This window comes from Cavia porcellus, unplaced genomic scaffold (assembly GCF_034190915.1).
Source record: "Cavia porcellus strain 051 isolate PalLab524CR breed Dunkin Hartley unplaced genomic scaffold, mCavPor4.1 scaffold_23, whole genome shotgun sequence".
Lineage (NCBI taxonomy): Eukaryota > Metazoa > Chordata > Mammalia > Rodentia > Caviidae > Cavia > Cavia porcellus.
Genome location: NW_026947506.1, coordinates 7,352,205 through 7,378,278, shown reverse-complemented (window position 1 = coordinate 7,378,278; position 26,074 = coordinate 7,352,205). Strand labels below are relative to the sequence as shown.

Here is a 26,074-nt window from a genome sequence, read left to right as displayed (position 1 = left end):
AGCTTGACCCCCAGGTGGGCTCTGGGTACCGCTTGAGAGGGCACTGGTGTCCAGGATGTGTTGTTGGGCAGGGAGGCTTCACAGTGGCCACGCAGGCTGCTTAAACCGCAACCACTGGCCTGCCTTTTGTGATGAATTTCTTTCAGAAATATTTGCCATCCTGCTTTCTCTAACAGAATGCGGATCCCAGTTTCCTATTGAGGAGGGGAACAGGTGGGCGCAGACCGTCGAGGGCTGTGATAACCCCAGGTTTGATTCTGTGATCTGCGCCCCCTGTTCTCTGTGGTTTTCTGTTGAGAAAAGACAGTGAGTCTGCAGTGAACCTGGGTTTGCAACCCAACTCCTCCCGTTGCTGGTTTGTAGCTGTTTAACTTCTCTGGGCCTCAGTCTCCTCATCTGCAAAGTGGGGTCAGTCGTGGCCCCTCGGGATTTATGAAGTCACTGTAACGTTTTGCTGAGCCCTTCTGTGGTGTTCAGGATGATCAAACAGAGCTGGCTTTACGTTTCCTCCTCAAAGAGTAACCAGAGGAAGAGAAAGAAAAGGCTAAAAGGACAAAATGCTTCCGAGATATTGGCCGTGTGAAAGTGGAGGACAGTGGCCCCTAGAAGATGGGCAGACGAGAAGAGGCACATGTGCCTCAGTTTTGACTGTGGGGATGCCCGGCTGGGGTGCACTAAGGGGGACCCCAGGTAAAGCACACTGGACTCAGGTTGAAGACACGGAACGGAGTCTGTGGAGACCAGAGCTCTCCAGTTTGCAGGGCGGGATACTCAAGAAAGAGATGCCAGAGGGAAACGGTGGCCAGAGAAAGAACCACTAGAAAGGACTGAACAGAGCTGTCCCCAGCACAGGGCAGGGGACGGTACTTGCTCCTGGCTGCCAGGCTGGAAGATGGCGTGGCTCGAGGCGATCGGAGAGGACGTGGAGAAGGCTCCTCCCTTCTATGTGATATTTGGCCCTATCAGAGCACTTGGCAGCCCTCATGAGTCTTATAGGAAACATCTGTCAGGAGCAAAACTGTTTCCAAGAAACTAACTGCATCTCAGATTTAGAAAAAAGAAAAGATGAAGAATATTTATAGGAATACAGGAATACTCAGCACCCAGCCACTCAAAAACCACAGCATCTGGCACCTAACCAAAAATACCAGGAATGCAGATCAGCAGGAAAGCACGGTGTGTAATGAGGAAACAGTGATGCAAAGGGGTGGCCGAAGTCAGCCCAGAAACGACACGGATTTTAGAAGTAGCAGAGAAAGTCATTAAAGCAGTTATTATGGCTACACTTCATATGTTCAAGAAAGATATGAATACGCATACACGCACACACAGACACTGTGCCCCAAGTCAAATGTTTAGCAATCAAACCCGCACTGTGTGATGTGAATAATACTCTTTACTCTTTGTGGGATCAATGTCAGCTTAGACAGAAAGGTGCGAAGACGTGTGAACCTCAGAAGATCGATGGTAGAGACCCCCTGATTCGTTTCCCACCAGTCCACAGAAATCACCGAGAGCTCGGGCTTACCGTCCACTGTGGTTCTGCAGTGAAGTCTGACGGGCTCTTGGGTGCCACGGGCTGGGTTCCTTCCCAGAGGCTGCCAGGAGAATCCTTTTTCTCCAACTCTCCTGCTTCTAGAAGCTGCCCACCTTCCCCAGCTCTTCCCCGCTTGCCTCCTCCCCCTTCAAGGATGAAAGGGACGGGTACGTGCTTGTCCACTACATGGCTCTGCCTTCCACGGCCACTTCTCCTGGATTCCTCGCCTGCCTCCCTCTGGCACATTTTCTGTTGTTGTTGTTAACAGGTATCCAACTCAGGAGCTTGCACTTGCTAGGCAGGCACTGTGCCACTAAGCTGTATCCCCTACTGTGTGCGTGTGCGTGTGTGTGTGTGTGTGTGTGTGTGTGCGCGCACATGTGCGTCTGTGCGCGTGTGTTACTGAGAATTGAACACAAGCTCTTTGCAATGAGCTCCATCCCTAGCACTTTTTTTTAATTTGAAACAAGTGTTGCTAAATTGTTCAGGCCAGCAGAATATGGACTTTTTTTTTTTTTTTTTGTCTTTTTCCTTTTTATCGGTACTGGGGATCGAACTCACGACTGCCTGCTTGCAAGGCAGGCGCTTATGCCACTGAGCTAAGAGCGACTGACTTTTATTAATAAGCCAGCAAAGAAGGTAGAATGGAATCACAAATTCCATTCTAACTGGAATTTAACTGAAGGCAAAGAAGAACAGCATAGACAGGACCAGAGGCAAACACAAGACAGACACAAACCCAGGCTGTCAATAATCCCATTAGAGATAAAGCTTATCGGATTGGATCACAAAGCCAGCCCAGCCTCACGCCTGACAAGCAATGCGCTTACACTATAAAGCTATAACTCTCTCACAAGTAAGAGGCTGGGAAGACACGCCGTACTGACACTAACCAGAAGGCGGTGGGGGGGGGGACCCTGCAGCAAAGATTTCCCAACAGAGGATGTTACCCCAGATCAAGAGGCCAGTTCCCCAGCACCCAGGGATCCCGCCGGCAGAACAATTCTGCGGATTTATGCCCCTAAGAGCAGTTCCAACTACATGAGGCAAACACTGATAGAAATGTAAGGAGACACAGACGAACCCCACATTTTAAGTGGGGATTGTAATACCCTCTGCCTCGAGCAAGTAGGCAGAAAATCAATGAGGGTGTTACTGCAGGTTTGAACAAGAGGATCCACCTGGACCCGAGCGACCGTAGGGGCCTCCGCGTGATTCCCTGAGTGTGCAGGGCAGCTGCACAGACAGTCCAGGCGCTGGATCAAAAGCAGGTCCTAGAAAGGATCGGAGCCCTGCGCTGGCTCCCCACAGAGGACTCGAGTAAGAAACCAGTAACAGGAAAGTTTCTGAAAAGTCCCCCAGACCTGGAAACTACACATTTGTGAGGAACCTACAGGTCAAAAAAAATCAGAGGGAAATGAAAAATAATTTTGAACTGAATTAAAATGAAAGCACGCCATGCCGAAACTTTGGGGCTGTCCCTAAGGTGGTATTTTGGGGCGCTGACTGTTGCACTAAACCCTGTGATAAATACGAAGCAGCACACCAGATCAACCCAAAGCAAGCAGAGGAAAACAAGTAATAAGGATCAGAGCAGAAATCTATGACATAAAACACAGGACGGCCAACTGCAGTCCCGAGGCTGGCGACCTGTTTGCAAATGAAATTTACATCACCAAACTAGGCCCTTTCTTTGATAAGTGGTCTGAGACTGCTTTGGCACTTTTTTTTTGGCCCAGCAGAGAATTGTAATAGAGAGCATCTGCCCTCAAACCCTAAGACATTTACCGTGTGGCCTTTCTAATGTTTACTAACCGACAAAGGAGGAAAAATAAAAATGATAAAAATCCAACAAGCTTGACCCCACCACCACTGCCACCGAAAACATCCGGGCCTCAGTAGCTACACTGGTAAAATTCTACCAAACGCTTAAGAAAGGAATAATTGAAATCCTACTCAACTCTGAAAACGTGGGAAAGGAGTGAAGCCTTCGTTACCTACTCTGTGAGGTCAGTTGCAGTTTTGCCCCTGGCCTGCACTCTCAGCTCATTCAGGGGGCCTGTGGCCACCCCCTACCCCACCTGCCCCACCCTGCAGGGAGCAGCCCGGGTCTCTGCCCCACTTGGGAGCTCAGCCTGTCGCAGGGAAATTCCCCAGCTATACCCAACCACAAGGAAGACTGCACGGAGGAGATGAGAAGGCAGCCTTTAACCCTTACACCAGCGGACTGTTGCCGGATAATTCCTCAAAGGCAACAGCACTGATTTAAGGCAAGAGCTTAGTTTACATAGAATCTAGAAGTGAGAGGTCCAAAGCAAGTGACAAAACGTTACATATTTGCAACATGCATTGAGTCACATAGTGACAGGCAGGTTGGTCTTGAAGAGATTTGTTGAAACAAAGGCGTTGTTTATCATAATGGAGAAGCTCCTGGATCCAGGGAAGGGACCCTTACAAAGGGAGCACAGTTAAAGGCTTCACCATAATACAGGAGCATTCGGGAGGGGCCCTTCAATCAGCCCAGGGTGCCTGTTATGATTGATACATTGTGTCAACTTGAGAAGTTTAACTCAGACTCAGCAGGGAGCAGGGTCCTTACTTTGTAAACATGCTCATCCTGTGCAAAGGAGCAGATTTTGTGAGTGCTGCATCCTCCCTGAAGTGGGTGGTGGCCTGTGTACCTAGGGCAGAAGAGGCTGGTTTTGTTACTTTGTGCTCTGGCTGCTGCTGAGATTTTGGCCCACTGCCCGGCCAGCTGCCTTGACTGAAACCTCCACAAACAGTGAGCTAAATAAACCTTTCCTCCCTGCATTTTGGGTATCGGGTATTTTGTCCCAGCAATGATAAAAAAGTAAAAGTAACCAAGACGGTGCCCTAAAGTACAGACGGTTTCTCTGAACCAGCGGTCGGTCATCAGAGGTGTGCAGCTGGGCTGTGGACTCCGTCAGGGTCAATGGAATTCAGCAGTAACAGCAGAACAGGATCTTGGCCAGAGACTTCTGATTGATCATGGAATACCTGTAAACTTACTATCTTGTAAATGTGCACTTCCATTATAACTGTGCCCCAACAAGCCCACCAGCAGATGGTCCTGGTCGGGATCTGTGGCTATGGCACCTGGGGGGGGGGATAGTGAGCTGCAGATAATGGGGTTACGTTCAGGGTGGCTGCAGGGACACGGATGAGCGGGCGCCTCCTTCCAAGCCCTCTAGCTGCTCACAGAGCTCAGCAGAAATGATGCGTCTCAGAGATGCTTGCAGCCTGTAGAGCCCCGCCTGCTGGTGGGGAGATGGCGCTGGGCGGTGTCTGCCGCCTGCCCTCAGGGCCCCAATATACACAGCCCTCAGGGCAGTGCTGGCTGTGGGGCTCCCGCCAGGTTTATATCCAGGCTCCATAAAGCTCCAGTCTGTGGGGGGTCCCTGAACTGTGCCTTTGAGGCGAGCCTGTCGCCAGGCTGCTGTGGGGACCGAATGTGGCTGAGCAGCCAGCAACCTGACTTCCCTTCCTAATAGTGCTTTTCCTAGGGCACTTTGCACGGTTTCCGTTTTGATATGAAAAACAGCAAAGTGAGATTAGAGGAGAAAAGGGAAAACAGAGGGAAGGTGCGCGCGGGTGTGAGAGCCTGGAGGTGACAGGCAGCTACTGTGGTGGGGACCCCACGTCCCCGGCTCCCCCCAGCTAAGCCTTGTCTCCCTGTCTTGCAGGTGGTGCCGGGGAGCGGGAGAAGGCGCCGGCTGGCCCCGAGGCGCTCCTGCTCATGGCCAGCTCCCGGAGGGACATGGAGGACTGGGTACAGGCCATCCGCCGGGTCATCTGGGCCCCGCGGGGCGGAGGTACTGCCCGTAGCTCGCGTGCCAACCCTGTAGAACCCTTGCGTGAAGGTAATCTCTCCCCCTCGACCCGCAGCCGCTGCCCACGCCTCGCACCCTATACCAAGCCAGCCCGGCAGGGGACGTGGGGTCCACTGTGTGGACACGGGCTCTGCCCCTGCAGGGTCCTTCTGGCTCTCGCGACCCTGCTGTCCTGGGTCTGGACCCGGCCCTGACCCCATACTCACTCCTCGTCTCTGATCTGAAAATCATGCTGTTTACTTGGTTCTTCCTATATTCTAAAGTGGGGCATTGGTTTGTTGGTTTGCTTGCTGGAATTTTGTTGCCTACAAGGTGTTGGGCTGTTTCAGACAACAGAATTCAGGAGTAAACAAGGTGCCTCTGCCCATCTTCCTTTTTCCACTTAAGACATCTGTAGACATGAGCTGTGTCTGGTGACAGCTGGGGTGAAGACCCAGGGAAACAAGCCCAGGGTACACAGAAAGAGCAGTGGCACAGGGACTGCAGGTGCAAAGGTCCTGTGGTAGGAATTGAGCTGTGGAGAGAGAGGTGGCTGGGGCTCAGGCCCTGCAGGATTTCAGGGTTGCAGGACACAGCAGGGACATGATCTCATTTATACAAAACCTTCAGGCTGCCATGTACGGAGTGGCCAGAGAGCCACAAGGCCAGGACAGGTGGCAGCGGGGACATGGCAGGTGGGGATGGAGGGGGCACTGCATGGTCAGCTGCCGGTGAATTCCCAGCACTGTTTGCTGTCCCTGGGAAGCAGTCATGAAAGAACTCCATGATGAGGTCCCTGTGCTGGGGACAGCCCCGCAGAGCTGGCCGGCCACTGGGCTGGGCCCTTCCTTCCTCCCCAGCACTGGGACTGTCCTCCTGTCCATCCCAACCGCCTTTATCCAGCCTCCTGATCCTCATGCAGAAGTCAGCGCAGCTGTGACAGCTGCAGGCTGTCCTCCTGGGCTTCGGGCCGGTGTCAGGTGGTGAGCATGGCCTCCCTGAGCCCTGACCATCACTCATCGGTCCACAGTCCCAGTGCAGGGGCCTGGGAGGACTGGCGACCCCTGCAGCCTCCCTGAGGCTGGGCTTTGATCCAGGACAGGAGGACAGGAGACTCTGGGGCTCACAGCGTCATCCTGCCCATGGGGTAGGGAAAGATGTTTCACAGTGACCACAGGAAGGGCTGGGACACAGCTCGAGGTCCTGAGTTTGAACCCAGTTCCAAAAAATCAAATAAATAAGCAAACTAAAAATTAAAAAACTAAAATTGACTACCAGTCTTTTGGGAAAAGACTGCGGTCCTGCAGGGCGCTGTGCCCGGCTGTGTGGGGGCCTGGATGTCTCTGTGTCCACAGCAGCCTCGTGCATGGTAGCCTGGAGCTCACCTGGGCGCAGCAGAGCATTGAATCTGTGGTGATGATATTGCGTGGTTTCTCTTACAGGAGAAACCCAAAGGATAAATAATTTCAAGAGAAAAAATAGGGAAGACTATTATTAAAAATAGCCGGAGACTCCACAGCAACCCCAGGGAATCTAGTTCGTCTCCACCCGGCAGCGTATGTGAAATTTTAAACCGATGCAGAGCTAAACTGCAAACAATAACGCGTACATGGTTGCATTTATACAAGGGAAAGGAAGAAGTCATCCTCGGTATCTGTGGAGCGTCAGGAGGCAGAGACGTAAGGAAGGCAGAGAGGTGACTGCAGTGGACCAGGGATGGCAGGACGGATGGGGCGGGGGCGCGGGTTTCTGGAACGTTCTCCGCAGGGTTTGGGCTGCGGGCGCACAGGTGTGTGTGTGGCACGGGAAGGGAAGGAGGAAAGGAAGAAGAGGAGGAAAGAGAATCCAAGCAGCAGAGTGGCCAAGCTCTCCGCCCTAGCACAGGGCCCAGGGCTCTGATGCCCAGCCAGGCCCGGCTCCGGCGCCCACAGCAGCCCCCTGGGCAGCGCCCAGAGGGGGACCCGCTTGCAGGCCCAAGCATGGTGCCCGGTGACCACGCATCCGTCTGTGCTCTGCTGGCACAGTCCCAGGAGACACGGCCTCGCCTTGTCCCGGGCCGTGAGCTGTGCCCGAGACTCGTGGGCGAGAACCAGCAGGGTCCCCACAGGCGCCGGCAGCTGGAGGGACCGCAGGGCGCCAGGCGGGGGGAGGCTGGGCGAGCCGGGACAAGCTGGTCCTGGCGGAGGCTCAGCCAGCCCTGCGGTTTCCTGGGTTCCCAGGAGCTGGCCCAGTGTGCCAGCCGGGGGACCCTGGCAGTGGGCAGCCCCTGGCACCATGTCTGAGCCCGCTGTCCCAGAGAGGACATCAGTGTGGAACCCCTCCTGACACCCGCCTGCTCGCTCACCCCTCAGCCCCCAACCGCGGTACTTGCGGCTGGGACTGGCCTGGAGGGCACAGCCTAGTGGAGGCTTGGACCAGAGTGACAGAGTGTGGGGGCTGGAGCTCGGTGACCTCTGGGTGAGGAGATGGCAACAGAGTGCGCCTGGGTGTCAGACCCTGGAGCGGTGAGGAGGCCAGGCAGGTGGGGAGGAGGAGGAGGAGGAGGAAGGGGAGGAGGAGGAAGGGGAGGAGGAGGAAGGGGAGGAGGAGGAAGGGGAGGAGGAGGAGGAAGGGGAGGAGGAGGAAGGGGAGGAGGAGGAAGGGGAGGAGGAGGAGGAAGGGGAGGACGAGGAAGAGGAGGAGGAGGAAGAGGACGAAGGGGAGGAGGAGCGGGGGAGGGGGAGGAGGAGGAGGAGGAAGGGAAGGAGGAGGAGGAAGAAGGCTGCCAGGCTCCCTCCAGCTGCTGGCTGCCATGGTGGCTCTGGGGTCTGCCCGGCACAGTCGCTGTGATGGGGAGGTGGACTGGACGGCCACAGCTGTAATTCACCATGGACCACAAGGAACTGTATCTGTCCCCAGGTGACGGGTGGGCATTCTGTTAGGCACCACAGTCACCTTTGCATACCTGTGCATTTTGTGAAGGGGCTCGAGCGCCTGCAGGTTTTGGTGTCTGTGGGGGGACGCAGAATAATTTCTGTGGAGCTGGAGATGAACTCTTGGATTATTTCCCCGGTCGGGACAGCTGTGGAGCGTGACTGGGGGACGCCAGGGGCAGTTCCCGGTGTCCTGACCACAGCCCTCAGAAGGGACCCTGGCCATGGGAGGAAGCAGGAAGCCCAGGACGTGCAGCTGTGAGGAAGGAAAGGCTGTCGGGCTGGCACTTGGGATCCTCCTGCCTCAGCCTCCCAGAGTGCTGGCACTGACAGGTGTGCACCCCTCACGCTCTCCTCACCCCAACATCAGGCCTTCCGACCCACAGACGCGGCCTGTCCGAGGCTTAGGTGCCGGCACTTCTGAGATGCCTCCGTTTGGGTGTCGCTCAGGCAGGTAGACACTTGAAAGGACCAGGGTGGAGGGGGAATTTGGGGTCCCAGATATGGCCACAGGAAACAAGGGCAGGGACAGCAGAGGACACGCTGACCCCGGAGCTGCCCAGGGTGGAAGTCGGGAGCAAAGGATGAATCAGGGACGGAGGGGCCAGGAGAGTGGGGTCCCAGAGCCCGGAGCAGAGGGCACGCTAGGGACCAAGGACGGTGCCCAGCAGCCACCCAGAAGGGGCGGGGCGTGTTCCCGGGTGACCGGGCAGGCGGCCTGCGGGTGGGGGGGGGGTCCAGCCCGCTAGCAGGGGTCACACAGAACGGTCCTGGGGAGGGACTGCAAGCACGGCCGGCTGTCCTGAAGTCTGTGTAACGGGAGGGGGGGGGCAGCAGCTGGGCGCTGGCTACGGATGCAGAAACAGCTGAGGCGCGAATCCAGCTGTGCACAGGAGTGCACAGGGCTGGGGGCGGCTCGGTGGTACAGCACATTCCCAGCCTGCAGTGCGTGTGCACGCACGTGTACACACACTCACACGCACTCAGTGTGTGCCACCATCCACTGCACTTCATCCAGGACCCCAAGGTGATTTAAAACATCTGAAAATCAATAAATGTGATCTATTGATAGAATAAGGGACAAAAATCATGTGATTATCTTGGTGTAGCCCCCAAAAGGCCTCTGATAGAACCCTGCACTATTGAAATAGAGGAGAATCTAAGCTTATACCGAGCACCCACAACACCCCACAGATCCCCAAGCTGGGTGTGATACTCAGGCCCGTGCTCCCCGCACTCAGGGAGCCTGAGGCAGGAAGATTGCGGTGAGTTGAGCCCAGCCTGGCCCTGTCCCCCAACACAGAAGAAAACTCCCACAGGCACTTAATGGAGGAAGAATGGCTGGTGTCCTTCCTGCACCAGGACAGAGACAAGGACTGTCACCCTGGCTGTATTTGCAGTGACACTGGAGGGTGGAGCAGGACAGTTCCGACAGATGGTGAAGCGGATCGTGTCCACAGTTGACATAATCATATATATATATATATAATCCCCAGAAACGCACTAAAAACCGTAAGAACTAATTTTTAAAAATCTTGACAGGCCCTAAGAAGACCACTATGCACAGATCCATCATATTTGCATAGCAGCAGTGACTAAAATAAATATTTCATTTACCACAGCATCCCAAAGAGATGAAGGGCCAAACTTACCAAAGGAAGAGCAGAGCTTACTTACCCTCTAAATGACAAGGCCTGTCCAAGCTGCAGGAGACCTAGAGGTGGACAGACAGGCTGCGTCTGTGGGTCGGAAGACCTGATGTTGGGGTGAGGGGAGCGTGAGGCGGTGCACACCTGTCAATGCCAGCACTCTGCGAGGCTGAGGCAGGAGGATCCCAAGTGCCAGCCCAACCTGTGCCATTTAGAGACTTACGGAGAGCTTTCCTCAAAATTTAAAAAATAAAAGGGGCTGGGGGACATCATCCATCGGTCAGTGGGAAGGTCCTGGGTCTTGTGGCCAGTATCATTAGGAGAAGGGAAAAAAGAGGAGGAGGAGGAGGAGCAGCACTTGCTGTCTGATGTGCAGACCTCTGAGCCTGGTCTAAGGACCGCTGCCCTGGGGAGGTCTGAATGCCACGGCCCGGACTGTTCCACCCTCTGACGGTGACCCGAAGTGCAGTGCACTCTCTGGAGCCGCTCGAAGCCTGGCCCCTCACCTTGCCAAGTGCAGCTTGGCACAGGCTTTATCTGACCTTATGCGTCTGGCATTGCTGCTTGCTCGCTGGGTGACCCTGGACACACCTCGTCCCTTCTCTGTGCCTGCAGGGCCTTGGCGGCTAAATGCCCAGAGGATCTTCCTGGGGGTGAGGGGTGGAGGACAGAGAAAGGGTGCCAAGCGCCTGGCCCTCCCCGGGCACTGAACACTCATTCAGAGGCTCATGGGCACCACCAGGTGCAGCAGGGCACAGCCTGGGGAGGACACAGAGCTTCTGTTCCCCTCCGGGCCAGACAGTCACAGGCAGGAGGCCGCGGCGGAAGCTCGGGCAGCTATCTTGGATGGCGCAGGGGTCTTAGGGTCACGCATAGAAAGGCCTGGAAAAACCAGATGGCCAGCAGGTGTGGCGGTGCACACTTGTCATCCCAGCACCCTGGGAGGCTGAGGCAGGAGGACTGCTTTGAGTTCAAGGCCAGCCTAGGCAATTTGGCAAAACCCTATCCCAGCTTGGCTTGGTGTGAAGGCCCTGGGTGCAGCTCCCAGTACCTCGTCGCCCCAAAAAGCCAAAGGCTGGCCCCCAGCCAGGATAGTGACTCAGGCACAGGGCTGGACTGGGGCACATTCTGAGCACCCTGGGGCCAGGCGGTGCTTATCCAGAGGAGCACAGTGGGGGGCGCAAGCCTTAAGGGAGTAACAGTCAGACCCTCCCTCGAGATGCATGTTTTAATTTGAGCATTTTCTGTCTTTTTTTTAATGGTAGTAAAGCACACACTCCCCAACATGTTGGGGGTTCACAGCTTCTAAATGCGCAGCCCAGTGGGTCCAGAGCATTCCCGGGGTTACGCAGTCATCAGCACCCCGCACTGTGCAGGTACACACACTTCCTCCTGGCCCCCTGCAGCCGCCTCCTGCTCTGTCCCCCTGAACCTGGCCGCTCCAGGGACCATGTGGAACCGTGTAGTATTTGTCCGTCAGTGCCTGGCTGACGTCTCTTGGCCTAATGCCCTCGAGGCTCATCCTCCTCTTAGTGGGTATCGGGATTTCCTTCCTTTTTAAAGGCAGAATAATATTCCGCCCAGGGTACCCATCACCGTGTGCCTATTTATCCCTCTTTGGGTGGCCTCCACCTTTGTATGGGGACGCCCTTGTGAATGGGTCAGAGTCCCTGCTTTCACTTTGGGGTGCAGCCTAGTACTGGGGTTGTTGCTTGTATGCTTCACTGTCCTGAGGACCCACCCAGCTTTTTCCCTGGAGCTGGATTTGCAAAGACCCAGGCAGGAGGTATGAGCTCCCCTCAAAGTCACAGGTGGTGAAACTGCCCAGGTCCCACTGGATTGGGGTCTGCGGGAGCGGGGGCCTCTGCCGGGCCAGGTGCTCTGGGTCTCTGCGCCATGGATCTTTAAGCAGCAGAGATGGACCTGTGGCTCTGAGAGCAGCAACTGTGCCGGGCAGCCACCACCTTTGGGAGCTTCGGGGGGCAGCGCAGAGCCGGCAGCCCCCGGCCGGGGCCTGGAGCGATGCCTCTGTGCCTGGGCCCGGGAAAAGCCAGCAGCAGCCCTCGGGGATCTCCAGAGCTTCCCCAGCCTCCCTTTCCTCAGACCCAGGCTACTGACACAGTCTGGGAAGGGAGGCAGCCCATCCCAGCCCCGAGAGGGGTCCAGGGCAGTGCTGTTCCCAGAGCAACATCTGCAGAGGAAAGCTTGGTGTCACGCTCATGCCACTCAGTGTGGCCCGTGGCTCTAGGGAGCCTGGCGCCTGGGGACCACCTGCCCCACTGCTGTTTGCTCCCCGTCGAAGCCCTGCAGGGCAGCTCCAGACCCTGGAACGGCAGCCTGCCGGAGCAGCAGCTCTCATGCTGGACCTTGGGCCACTGCCCCACAGGGAGCACAGCCAGGTCCGGGGCTGGTGGCCAGGAGGACGGACGCCAGAGCAGCTTCTTCTCCTGAAAGCAGCTCGCAAGATGCTGGCTCTGGGTGCCGCTGCTCACCTGTCCAACACCCCTTGCTGAGTCCTTGGGGCCTGCCCTCTGCTGGGGGTGGCGTGGCCCAGGCCCCAGAGCTGGAGGAAAGTTGGTGCTGTTACTGCTGAGCCATGAGCGGGTGGGCAGAGCACCAGGGATGCCCAGGATCCCTCCGTGCCAGTGGGACTATACCAACACCTGTGTCCAGCCACCAGAGACAGGGCCCAGGTTCCCCTGGGCCAAAAGCAGCCCTGTGCAGCCCTTGCATCCCCTCAAAGAGCGGACTGCATCAGGACACCCCAGGGACTCGCCCCATTACAGTGAATGGATGCACAGGTGCTATGTCCAGGTCTGTGAGAGCCCAGGGTTTGGCAGGGGACGGGCAGATGTGCAGCACAATGCAGGGTGGCCTTGGCGTCCCGGGCCTGGGCCCCCTGGCTCTCAGCTGGTCCAGCCACCTTGGAGGACTTCGGTGTTCTGGGGTGACCGAGGTGGGGGCAGCCAGGCCCAGAGGTGGACAGTAAGATGCCTGACAGCCCAAGGCGGGGAGCAGAGGTGGCCACCTCTGGGTGGTCTGTACTGGGTGCTGCTGCCAGGCAGACCTCAGCACCACAGCACCCACAGGAAGTGTATGAGTCAGGCATCAAAGCCCAGCACAGAGGCCACCCCGAGGTCCCCAGCCCTGGCCATGCTGAGTGGTCCCCAGGCCATTCCATGCCTTCCTGTGCCCCCAGCAAGCCGCCTGACCTGTGTGGGCCAGAGCTTCCTTCTCCTGGGGTTCATCAGAGTGGCTGCCAGCTGCAAACCCCGACTGTCTGGGGGTCCCCAGGGATGGGCAGGTGTTACTCAGTGCTCACATCAGAGGGGAAGCTGAGGCTTGGAGAGACACAAGCAAGTCAGTCCCTGAGCCACCTGCCCACAGAGAAGGGCTCTCGGAGGTCCTCCTTTGGCATGGCTGGCCCCAGCCGAGGCTCTGCTGGTAGATGAGGCAGGACCCGTTGAGATCAAACGGCCCCCTCTTCTGCTTCCCTGAACTCTGCCCCATCCCACACTCAGCACCAGAGCCTGGATGCTGGGCATCGCTGCCCCAAGGCACAGAATTGCAGCGGGGATCAAAAAACTCGAGAATCAAGATTCTCTCTGTAATATTTTTACAAATGAAAATTAATGTAAAAATATCCGCGGATTAGGTTTAACTGCTGTTGTAATTACGGAGCAGTTTGGATCAGCACAGTTACCCTTCCAGACGTGGAGGGCCAAGGACGGATCCGGGGTCAACTGAAGACCCCGAGGTCCAGCCAGCCTGCCCTGCATGGTCCTCCATGCTCTGCCGTGCTGTCCTCATCTGGCCTCCTCACCTGTGCAGTCTGTGTCCCCTTCGTCCCTTCTCGGGCCCTGTGAGCACCCTGGCCAGCCAGGGGCCCAGGACTAGCCAGAGGCCGGCTCCAGGTTCCTTTTCCCGTGCTAGGTATTAGGAGCCAGCAGGGAGCACCTCCCTCTCCTCTCCCTGGCCGGGTCCTGTTGAAGTCACCCCCCAACCCTTGCAGACGCTGAGCTCCCCCTGCCAGCCTTGTAGAGCACCGGGTGCAGCTGGCCCCTCTGTGCCAGCTGGTTCAAGCCTGGACCCCATCCTGGCTCTCACAGCACCCTAGAAATGAGCTGCTGGATTCTTCCCAGAATCCACTCTGTGAAGAACACAGCACCAGCAGGACAGTCAGGGTGTGTGCCACTTACCGGCTGTGTGACCCCTGGCCTCAGCTGCCCTCTCTGTGAAGCGGAGATGTCCAAGGGTCTCTATCGCGGGTGCCCAGGGAGGTGATGAGGTCGGAGCTGCACCCAGTCCCTGGTTCTAGGATGCTGGCCCCAGGCAGGCAGAGCTGCAGAGGGTCTGGGCCGGCGCCCCCTGGCCAGCTGACTCAGCGCCGGTTACCTAACCTCCGGGCGGCCCCTGGCACACCTGTCCCCCGCCCCCAGGTGAGGCTGAGCAGAAGCTTGGCCGGCAGGATCCAGGGTCCCTGGCTGCGAAGGGTCCCGGGAGCAAGAAGGCCACAGCTGCGGACTCAGGGGGGACGCAGCGCTTCCCAGCCCCGGCCGGGCAAGACTCTACCTGCCGCGTGCCGGGCATTCCAGCGCCGCCGCCCTCTGCGCGCCCGCGCCGCCCCGCCATGGGCTTGATGCCGGCCGCGCAGGGCTCCTCCCGGGCCCGCGCCTGCCCGCGGCCGCCCTGCCGCCTGCCCGCCTGCTGCGCGCCCGCAGCCCCAGGTATACCGGGCCCGGGGCGAGGGCCGGGGGCTGGGTGTCTGGGCGGAGGCCACCGAGGGCAGCACAGGGGAGCAGGGACTGTGACCCCAGGAGCCTGGCAGGGCTGCTTGGGCCTCAGCAAGCCACCGCCCAGGGGAGGGGATCCCCTCTGCCTGAGGCTGCCGCCCACATCCCCCCACCACCTCTTGTTTCTGCCGGGGAGGGTGAGGACCGCAGCGGGGATCCAGGTGAGATTTAGGCGCTCGGCCTGCAAGGCACAGGCTGTGCAGTGTTCAGGGTGGGGTCCTGCGGGGTGACAGGGACAGTCCCTCCGTGCACGGGTGCACAAAGGCGGGCTGGGTGCCAGGAGTCCAGACCTAGAGTGGGGAGCACTGGGGTCAGGAGAGAAACCAGCATTACTCAGCTCTGTGGCTTCCCGGAGCGCGTGGGCAGCCTCCTTCCTGGCCACCCCTCAGAGAGCCCGGACAGGCTGTGGCCCAGCCCGGCCTACGCACAGCCCCAGATTTGTGCCAGACACTCCCAGCTGCCTTCCTCCCCTGCTGGCAGCCCTGAGAGTCCCTGTGCGGAGCTGGTGTGCTGCCCCGTGCAGAGGCAAAGTCCAAGGCTCAGGTCACCTGGGATACAGGTGACAGCCAGGCAGGCCTGTGGCCTCCTGAGCTCGCTCCACCTCCCTGGAGAGTGGAGTCAGCGGGGTGCAGCTGCTGAGCCTCGGCCCTGCGCCCATCTGTGAGTTCATCCCCAGGGCAGCCCTGCCAGTTTCCTTCGGGTGCTCTGTGGAGTGTAGGCCGGCTCCTGGAGGAGCCGCAGCCTGGTGGAGCTGCCAGCTACCCGATCCAGCAGACCTGCCGGGTGGCTGTTGGCAGGAGGACCCGGGGAGCCCCACGGAGGGTTCTCCCTGCCGCCCAAGCAGCTGGCACGCTGGCCTCATGGCAGTGCCAACCAACCCTGTGCCACAGGTGTGGGCCGGGCGCCTGAACTCACCCACCCAGATCCAGGGGCAGCGGCTTCCCTCCCAGCCAGAGCTCCGCCTCTGCTGGCTGTGTAGGTGGCCCAGCCAATCCCAGGCCTGGGGGCTTGATCTGCAGAAGGACGGGGTCTTACCTAGGGGTCTGCGCACCAGTGTGGGCGGCAGGGGTGACTTGGGATGTCCTCTGCACCTGCTGCTGGAGCGTCAGGACCCACACCTTGACCCAGCCACCTGGGAGGTGGACGTGGGCACCGTCTCCCGCCCTGCTGCCCTCCTAACAGCCAGGGTAGCACTGGTGATGGTTGTGGTCCTAGAGTCACCGTGCCACCTGGGAGTCAATGTGGACCTGGGTGTGCAGTGCTCAGAACAGTACTTGTGCCCATGACCTCAGCATGCCTCCTCACACATGTGTACACATGTACACATAAGCCCACATGCACACTGTGAACACACATGTGCACATATGTGCAAAGCACGCATGCATGTGCGTGCAGGGTGCACGCGAAAGCCCAGTGGCGTCTGCGGTGTCCACACTGATGACCCACAGCGTGCTTCTGGAGAGGAGGCTTCCCCCCTACAATTTTGTGGCCTTTGTCTTTGGGCCAGCAGCGGGATGAGCCTGGTGATTCCAGCTGTGTCCTAAGCATTGTATTAGGGACTGGTCTTTTTGGGGTTTCTGGGGATGGAACCCAGGGCCCTCTGCACATTGGCAGGAGTCTGCCTTTGGGCCGCACTCTGGGACCAGGACTGACGTGTCGTAGCTCACAGCAGCCCCTGTGCAGGAGTGGCATCGCTGCTGGAGGACAGATGGCTGTCCTCGATGGCTGGCGTCCTTGCAGGCCACAAGGGACAGCGTGGAACTTGGGCAGTGTGCCCTTGGGGCACCCCAAAGCCACCCTGCAGGAAGATCTCCATGTTGTGTATCTGAGCTATGCCCTGCAGAGACCTCACAGAGCTCAGGACGAGGGGTTCCCTTTCTTCTGCTGCTCAGTGTTGGGGCACAGAGCCTCCTCCCCCTCTGTCTGAGCTAGAGGAGACTTTGGAGCCAGGCACGTGTTTTCTCAGCCAGGCTTGCTCAGCCCCCTTCCTCTCTCTCTGTGTTCAGGCGCATGTTTGCCGCCATGTCCTGTGTTAGGTGTTTCAGAGCCTGTCTTCTCGGTGTGATTTTGGTCTGGAAACAGCATTCCTAGCACCCCAGAAGCCCTCGAGAGCCCTCCAGTCCCCTAAACCCCACCCGCCCCAATATCCTGGCCTGATGGCACCAATCGGTTTTGTTATTTTTAATTTCACGTGAATGGATGTACCAAGCGTACACTCTACATTTGAGGGACCCTTTAGAAAGCGGACAGTCCAGAGGTGTTCAAGCCGTTGACAACCATCACCACCATCCACCTCCAGAATTTGGGGGGAGGGTGGTTCTAGGGATTGAACTCAGGGGTTACTACTGAGCTACATCTTTGGCCCTCCCTCTTCAGTGTATTTTTTATGTGTTTGAGACTGGGTCTCACTGACTTTGCCCACGTGGAGCTCAATCTTAGGGTTCTCTTGTCTACACCTCCACAAATGCTGGGATTCCAGGCATGCACCACCGTGTCCAGCTGCCCATCCCCATGAAACTTGGTCCCCATGAACCCTTAAGCCTGTTCCTCATCTCCAGTGTCTGATTTTTGCCGGTTTGGAGGGATCACACGGGGTGTATTTGCCGTTCCGAGAATGCCAGTGGCTGTCTACATACTGCCCTCAGGTCTTTGGGGTTCGCTGGCATCAGTCAGACCTCTTACTTTTAAACCTGCTGGCGTTCTGTTCTGGACCTGACGTTGCTAGCCGTCTGCCCTGACAGGCGCCTGTCACTGTTGTAAGCAGGGCTGCTGCCCACACGGGGTGCAGGGTCTCTTGGGACCTGCTTCCGGTGCTCATCCCCATGGTGGCTCTGCTGGCACTGACCAGCGGTGCTGCCACAGGACAGTGTTCTCTGCATCTGTGCGCTGTCTGCACTTGTGTCCTTATTCCGCAGTGTGCTCTCGAGGGCTGCAGGCCGAGCTGTGGTTGGGGTTTCCCGGTGCTCCTGTGTGGGGCGACTGAACTGTCACTCAGTCTCAGTCATCACGGTGGATGATGCATGCTCCCAGGGCTGCTGGCTTCTGGCTTGCATGAGATCTGCAAGCCGCCGTGCCCATCGGCTCTGGTCCGGGTTTTGGGGCTGCCACCCCTGTATGTGTCCCCCAGTGTCTAATGCATTTCCCAAGGAAGAACCTCCTCCAGCCCTGGGGGCCCTGTGCTGTCCCTGCTGCCCGCCTCCTGCCACTGCCTAGGTGGTGGAAGGTGTGACCCGCCCCTCTCTGTGCCAGGGATCTTCGGGCAGCGGCTGGAGGACACGGTCTACCACGAGCGGAAGTACGGCCCCCGGCTGGCCCCGATGCTCGTAGAGCAGTGCGTGGACTTCATCCGGGAGCGAGGGCTCACGGAGGAGGGCCTCTTCCGGCTGCCCGGCCAGGCCGACCTGGTGCGGGGCCTGCAGGACTCCTTTGACTGCGGTGAGAAGCCGCTCTTCGACAGGTGAGTGCTGGGGCTGGGCGGGCGGCACTCAGGAAGCCCACTACTGTGGTCAGCAGCTTGCTCACATGGGCACTAGCAGGCACACCAGCCCTCCTGGGGCACAGAGCCTGGGTTCCCTCCAGGATGAGCCCAGTGACAGTGAGGCCCATGGGCAGGAGGGAAGAGGGCATCTGCTGACCACCAGGCTAGACGAGGTCAGGCACAGGCGTGCTGAAGGTTTTGACTCTGCCTCCCCTGGGCGATCGGTGCCCCCTAAGTGGCAAAACAGCAGGGATGCTTGCTCCCCGTCTACCCTAGCCCATCCCTGGAGCTTACTCATGGCCCAGGTGTTCTCTGCAGGTGCCACTGCATTTACAGCCCAGCTCGGAGGCTGGAGGGCCTTAGCTGTTCAGGGTCTCGTTTCCCTGGAGGCGCAGGAGCTCCATCCTAACCCTGGCTCTCGGGGAGCTCCCAGCAGCTACAGCCAGCTCCTCCTGTCCCGAGCCTGTGGGCCTGCTGTCGCGTTGGGGATCCTCCAGACACACATGCCTGGGTAGGTCCCAGGCACCTGGGTTTTCAGAAGTTCCCCTAGACAGGATCCCTGGCCCTAGTGTTCTTTACGACCAGAAGGGCAGAGCCTCTCCCAGGGTGCAGCCTGTCACTTGCCAGGGGGTCTGTCCATGACCACCGTGCACCATGAAGCTGCTGCCTACTCCTCCTGCATCAGGAGCCCCCAGGCTGCAAGCCGCCTGGGGCCAACCTGTTTCATACACTCCCTGTGGAGCTCCTCCCCCCGCCATCCACGTTGTCCTGCGCACTACAGAGGGTCCCTGGGGTGTGAGACGTTCGTGGATCCCCAGAACTGGGGGATAACAAGAACGCTGCAAACGGGGGACCCTGGCTGCCTCATGATCTGCCTCCTGGTGGGGATGTGGGTAGCGAGGGCCCCAGGCTGGGCCTGCCGATCACTGTGCCCACCGTGCCCTGGCCTGGCTCCCCCGGCAGCACTGGCTGAGGCCCCAGGTTGGCAGGTGCCCCTTTGTGCTGGTCGGAGGGAGGGGGATGCAGGAAGAAGCCTTGGACCAGCAGCTGCTGGAGGGAACATCTCTGCAGGCGAGGAGAAGGCGGAGGTCAGGGCACCATGAAGCTGACCAGCAGGGCTGGGGGAGGAGGACTGCAGAACCAGGGCTCGCCGTGCCCAGAACAGAAGTGGCTCGGGCCTTTCTACTGCCCGCTTGTTGTGGCACATGCCTTTCTGCAATACTGCCTCTGACCCCACTGTCCTCCTCTGTGGCTGCTGCCACTGAGTCCACTGGGGCTCCAGAGGACAGGGGACCCTGGGCTCAACCTGGCACCCCAGGTATGGCCAGCCAAGGTGGCCCAGGCGAAGTCAGTGATGGACACACAACAGCACACTTGGGTGGAGCAGGGAGGGTAGGGCAGGGAGGGGCCCTGCACGTGTAGCTTTGGGGCGCACGTTGGCATATGGAGCCCCAGAATCCTGGATGTCAGAGCCAAAGACAGCCAGAGCTGATTTTTTTTTTTTTTTTTGTCTTTTTCCTTTTTATCAGTACCAGGGATCGAACTCACAACTGCCTGCTTTACAAGGCAGGTGTTTATGCCACTGAGCTAAATCCCTAGACCCCCAGAGCTGATCTTGATGAGGCTATCATGGGACATGGCCAGGGCTAGTAGCATGTTAGTGGCCACAGCGTCCTGGCCCTGGCCTGCCTTTGCTGAGGGTCTCCCCAAGGGAGAGGCAGGGGTGGGTTTCAAACAGGCCCTGGGGAAGCAGAGGAACTTCCGGGGCCCAGGTCGAAGCTGAGGTGCAGCTTGGTGGAGAGACTGGCTGTGGACCAAGGACTGCCACTGGGCCCATCAGAACCCAGGGAGGGAGCCAGCCCTGCCATGGGAGCATCCATCCTGGGCAGCTCCAGACCACATGCCGGGAACTGAGGCCTCGCAGTGAGTCACAGGGCTCCAGAGACAGGGTGACAAGCACGGACGCCTGAGTGTGGACAGGAGGCAAGAGGCCAGGGCCTTGCCTGTGATGTCACTGCAAGGCTAGCGGCCAGCCCGGGAGCTGAGTAAGTGCAGGCTGGGCCCGGCACCCAGGGAGTGGGCACCTCTGTGCTGCCCTGCGGGGAATATGGGAAATGGCCTCCAGGAGCTTGACTGCAGAGCGGAGACCACTGGGGGATGTGCTGTGTGTGTCACTGCCCAGCCCCTGGATCCCAGGCCTCACGCTGTCCCCTCTACCCCCAGCACGACAGATGTGCACACCGTGGCGTCCCTGTTAAAGCTGTACCTTCGGGAGCTGCCCGAGCCTGTGGTCCCCTTCGCCAGGTATGAGGACTTCCTCAGCTGCGCCCAGCTGCTCACCAAAGATGAAGGCGAGGTCAGTGCCCCAGGGCCGTAGGGAGGGGCTGGCCGGCTGTAGGCACGTGGGGTCTGGACCCAAGGTCCTTAGCTCCAGGGCCATACTCATGCTGCCCAGGAGCCTGGTGTTTGTGGGAGGAGTGGCTGGGAGCATCCTTCCCGTGTGTGTGTGTGTGTGTGTGTGTGTGTGTGTGTGTGTGTGTGTGTGTGTGGTAAGGGGGTGAGTTGGTGCATCCTGCTGTCTTCTGAAGTTGGGGGTGTACTTCGTCATACCCTGCCCTCTGTGCCCCGCACCCTACCATGTCCAGACCTCGGTGTCTGAAAGGGTCAGGTGCTCCCAAAGGCCACGTAGGTCTAGGGTGTCCAGCTGTGGCCGTGTCATGGTGGATGCTCCCTTCTGGACGCCTTCTCCCGTGCTCGGCTCAGGCCACCCAGGCCTGGGGTTTGGAAATATAGACAGCTTCCACCTGCTTCTGTCCCACCCGCCCTGGAAAGAATTCAAGGGTATTAAGGACAGAGGGGGGCAGATGCCGTCCGCCATTTGGGCACTGGTGCAGGGGAAGCAGTGCGCCTTCCCTGTTGCCTGCAGGAGAGCAGGGCTCTTACCTGACAAATGTCTGTGCCTTGCTAGTGAGCTGAGACATTCCTGTGTGTCCTCCACAGCAGCCCACCCTGCACCGGAGCCCTGGAGGTCACAGAGTGGCCACCACTCGGTGCAGAGGACAGAGGTGGTCGGGGCCCTGGCTGCCACCTTTCCCCTCGTCCAGCCCAACCTGGCTGGTGGTGTGAGCTGTTTTCTCCTTTCCCAAGGGCACCCTGGAGCTGGCCAAGCAAGTGCACAACCTTCCCCAGGCCAACTACAACCTGCTCAAATATATCTGCAAGTAAGTGGCCGGCGTGGCCCCTTTCAGCCCTGGCTCAGCACTGCTTCCCTGCCAGAGGGGCCGGGCAGACCTCTGCACCTTGGGGAGAGACAGGAAGGCACCGCCCAGCTCAGGGGCCTGCAGTCCTGCGGGAGTGGCTCAGTCCAGAACGGTGCCCTTCCCACCCCGCACATCTACGGTGATCACAGCCCCACTGCAGGGGGTAAAGCCCCGCATCCTTCTTTGTGCCCCTGGGCTCTGGCCTTTGTGCCCCTGGCCTTTGTTGATGATGCCCCCTGGCTATAGTAATCCAGCTCAGGTGGGGCGCTAGAAGCCTGGGGGCGTGGCTAAGCGGGGAGGGGCGGGGCCGTGACGGTGGGCGGGGCCGAGCTGGAGTAGGGCCCTGGCCCTTGCTTGTTTCCCAGTTTCCTGGTTTCTTCGCCTTTCTGGGCAGGTTTCTGGACGAAGTGCAGTCCCACTCGGATGTCAACAAGATGAGCGTGCAGAACCTGGCCACCGTGTTTGGACCTAACATCCTGCGGCCGCAGGTGGAGGACCCGGTGACCATCATGGAAGGTGCAGGGAGGGAGCTGGGCCTTGGGTCACCTTGGTCCAGGGCAGAACCGTGGCTCAGGTCCCCAGACCTCCCAGACCTCTGGGAGCAGCGCCCTTGGGGCTGGCAGGGGTAGGGTGCCAGGCCCCCAGGCTGCAGAGAGCCGCTCCTCGGCCCTGCAGAGGGAGGGATCCAGCCCAGTGGACCAGAGGGCTTGTGGCCTTGCACACACACAGGTTTGCTTCACTTTCACAAGGAGGAAGTTAACCAGGTTCTTGGATGTCACAGCTTTGAAAACCCTGTTGCTTTGCTTTGATAAATAATAGCATTGTTTTTTGAAAGCAACCTAGATAGTGAGGCTGAGGCAGGAGATTGCTTGGTAAGATGAGCCTGAGGCTAGCTGGGCACTGTAACAAGGCCGAGTTTGTTTTAAAAAGCGGCAGTGGCTGCTCCCTTTAATAGGCCTCTACTTAGTGCTTTTTTTTTTTTACATTGTTTATTAGTACAGTTACATTCACTGTGAGTGGCTGGTGCATGTACATAGCGCATTGTAATTCTTTTTACTTCCCCTTCTGGTCCCCTCCTTCCCTCTTTCCGCCTCTGGGTTCCCTTCCCATTGCAAAAGGTCTTGTTTTCTGATATCCATCTTTTAATTTGCTCTTCAGATTATTTATACTCCACGTTTCTCATAGAAGGGAAACCACGCGCTATTTTAAGCTGTCCGATTGATTTCAGTTAACATGACGGTTTCAAGTGCCTCCATGGAGGCATCGTGCGTGGAGACGGAGGTTGCTTGGAAGGTTTAGCTATCCTGAGCCACGCTGCTATGAGCCACGCTGCTATACACACGGTGTCCACGTGTCACTGTCATACGAGGCACTCAGCTCCTTCAGGGAGACACCCAGAAGGGGAATGCCCGGGTCAGGTGGAGTTTGTAGCGTTAGTTTTTGGAGGACGCCGCACGCCGACTTGCACAGGGGCTGCACTAGGCTACGCTCCCACCCGCAGTGGAGAAGGCATCCCCGCGCCCCCACAGCTCCACAGTTTCACTTTGCATTTCTCCAACGGCCGAAGATGCTGACCGTTTTTATGGACCGTTTGCCCTTCTGAGAAGTGTCTGTCTCAGTTGCCCATTTTTTTTTGAGAAAGTCTTTATGTTTTTAGGGGGTCTAATTTCTTGAGTTCATTGTATATTCTAGCTGTTAGCCCGCCGTCCGGCATGGCTGGCGGAGGTTCTGTGCCATTCTTAGGCTGTGTCTGCATCCTGTTCCCTTGGTTGTGCAGAAGCTTGATAGGACCTCATTCGGTGTTAGTTGCTATCTTTTCTTTTGCAGTTGTTCAGAAAGTCCATTCCCACTCCTCTGTCTTCGAGAGGTTCACCTGTTTTGTCTTCCAGCAGATTTAGTGTTTCTATGTTAACATTCAGGTTTCTAATCTACTTTTAGTTTAGTGCATGGTAAGAGGTGGTGTCCAGGCTCAAAGTGTTTAATCTGTCCATTTCAGTCCTCACCAGCAACCTGGGCTGTGATGATCACCCTCGTTTTACCGAGGAGTTGGGGCTCAGAGGCCCAGCCATCCTGCCCGGCCCTGGCTGCCTGAGGGCCCAGCTCCTTACAGGGCTTGGCCATCAGACCACATGGTGGTGTGGGGTTTTGTGGAGCTGAACTGGCCCCCAGAGGGGTGGTGCTCTGGCTTAGGTCCTCTGAAGCCAGGAAGCCCAAGCCTTCACCTGCCTGACGTCAAGGTGGCCTGTCAGGCATAGAGGCGTGAGCCACCCTGCTGTGCAGCAGCGAAGCCCTTGCATAATTCCTGGGTCCTTAGCTACCTTCTGGGCCCGGGTCCACGGGGTGCTCAACTCTCCTGACCTCTCAACAAGCCTCTGTCTCTGGTCTTTGGTGATGAGGCTGCTGGGCAGATAGCAAAGCCCATCCTGTATGCCCACCTTCACTGCTGCCCCTCCAAAGCCACAGGAGCTGAGGCCCCAGAACAGGGTCTGGAGGCTACATCTCAGCACAAAGGGGCTGTGGGGGTGTGTACGTGTGTGTGTGTTTGGGGGTGTGTGCCACACCTGTAAGACAGCCCTGGGCCACCGGAGTGGACAGCTGTACAGGTGCGCATCCCATGTCTAGGCCGTAGCAAACCTGGCCACTTCTGGCCACTCACAGCAAAGCCTGTCTCCTCTCTCCGGCAGGCACCTCCCTGGTCCAGCACCTGATGACCGTCCTCATCCGTAAACACAGCCAGCTCTTCACGGGGCCCACCCCTGAGGGCCCCCCCATATCGCTGCACAGGGGCTCACCGTGCACTGTGGGCTGGGGCTCTGAGGAGACCAACAAGGACAGCCAGGGCGATCTTGGAGACCCCAGCCTGCTTACGCATAGGACCTCGTCCCTGGATGGGCCATCCGCTGCGGCGCACTCTAGGACATCAGCTGAGGCCCAGGACAGCCCCAGGAAGAGGGTGCAGACTCTCCCCAGCTGGAAGTCATCCTTCCACCATCGGGGACCTCGGTCAGCAAGCCCACAGGGGGCCGGTGTGTCCCTGGACGTGCCTGTGGCCTCCAGTGGTGGCAGCCGGGGTAACTGGCTCATGAACGGGCTGTCATCTCTGCGCGGCCACCACCGGGCCTCATCAGAGGACTGGCTCAAGGACTCTGGCTCCACGCAGAGACTGTCCACCTACGACAATGTGCCCCCGCCCAGCCTCTTTCCCAGCATGGCCAGTGTGGCCAGCACCATGTGGTCCCCTGCCTCATCACCCCGTGACGCCTCCATCAGCAGCTGCACGGCTTGCAGGGCCAGCAGCTCATCGGCCAGCAGCTCCCTGCACACCGAGTGGGCTCTCGAGCCGTCCCTGCTCCTCAGTAGCAGCGGTGAGGACCACAGGTCCCCTGACCCGGCCTGTGACTTGGACGAGGCAGGGGTGGGTGACAGCAGCAGCCAGGAGCCCAGCACCCCCAACAGCCCTGTCCAGGACCCTGCACACCGCTGCCGGGCGCTCCAGAGCCTGGTGGCCGAGCTGAGGGCGGAACTGTGCCACCAGCGGACCGAGTACGAGGCGAGCCTGCGAAGGTAAAGGCTGGCTGAGGTGCAGGCGAGCCCTGCCTTGTGCGGCCTGGGGAGCAGCCTGCGCTGTTGGGTGGGGACAGGCATGTCTGTTCCAGCTGCTGACCCGCAGGCCCGCTGAAGGCCTGGGCAAGGCCATACTCTCATGTCGAGGCAGCCTGGCTTGGGGGCCCTGCTGTGCTGTGGATCCCACAGCCCAAGCCCAGGACTCCAGGGCCAGTGCTGGGCAGTGATGTGGGGTCACATGCACATGGGTCCCTGTCCTTCCTCCCCTTTGCAGAGAGTACACTGCAGCTCAGAGACAGCAGGCACAGGCGTCCCCCAGCATACTGCCAGGCCCCTGCCAGCTGTGTGACCCAAGAGACAAGCATCCACCCAGCAGGGCCCACAGCACCCAGCAGGGCCCACAGCACCCAGCAGGACCCTCAGCACCCAGCAGGGCCCACAGCACCCAGCAGGACCCTCAGCACCCAGCAGGGCCCTCAGCACCCAGCAGGGCCCTCAGCACCCAGCAGGGCCCTCAGCACCCAGCAGGGCCCACAGCACCCAGCAGGACCCTCAGCACCCAGCAGGGCCCTCAGCACCCAGCAGGACCCTCAGCACCCAGCAGGGCCCACAGCACCCAGCAGGACCCTCAGCACCCAGCAGGGCCCTCAGCACCCAGCAGGGCCCTCAGCACCCAGCAGTGCCCAGTAGTGCCCATAGCACCCAGCCGGGCCCACAGCACCCAGCAGGGCTCTCAGCACTCAGCAGGATCCATAGCACCCAGCAGGGCCTGCAGGGTCCATGGCCCATCCATGGCAGTGGACATGGAAGGTGTGCCTGCTCCCCTCTGCCCTGGGTTCCTCCAGGGGCCAGGAGGGTACTGTGTGGCCCCTTTGCTCTGCTGGAAGTGTCCTCTGGGCACCAAGGGGCAGGGCAGGACAGGGCAGGCAGCTGTGTCCAGCTGGCACTTGAAGGCTGGTAGATGGACTGCGGCCGGGAGAGGAGAAAGGAGATGGGCAAGCCAACTAGGGCCCGAAGTGGGGTCCGCACGCCAAGGCCTGCTGTGAGGTGG

The 26,074-nt window shown here is 58.8% G+C and overlaps 1 protein-coding gene across 7 annotated transcripts in view; it reads left to right on the top strand.

The window, feature by feature from the left end:
* Positions 1–26,074, top strand: part of Arhgap22 (Rho GTPase activating protein 22) — a 123,975-nt gene that overhangs the window by 95,827 nt on the left and 2,074 nt on the right. For 4 of the 7 annotated variants that reach the window (XM_063233751.1, XM_013148618.3, XM_013148617.3 and 1 more), the window contains 6 exons: positions 5,242–5,418; positions 17,971–18,178; positions 20,423–20,555; positions 21,347–21,420; positions 21,854–21,975; positions 24,144–25,023. In XM_063233751.1, coding sequence (XP_063089821.1) covers positions 5,242–5,418; positions 17,971–18,178; positions 20,423–20,555; positions 21,347–21,420; positions 21,854–21,975; positions 24,144–25,023 — 1,594 coding nt within the window. The remainder of the gene's footprint in view (positions 1–5,241; positions 5,419–17,970; positions 18,179–20,422; positions 20,556–21,346; positions 21,421–21,853; positions 21,976–24,143; positions 25,024–26,074) is intronic. The other 3 variants (XM_013148619.3, XM_063233753.1, XM_003466134.4) reach the window with 1 other exon arrangement.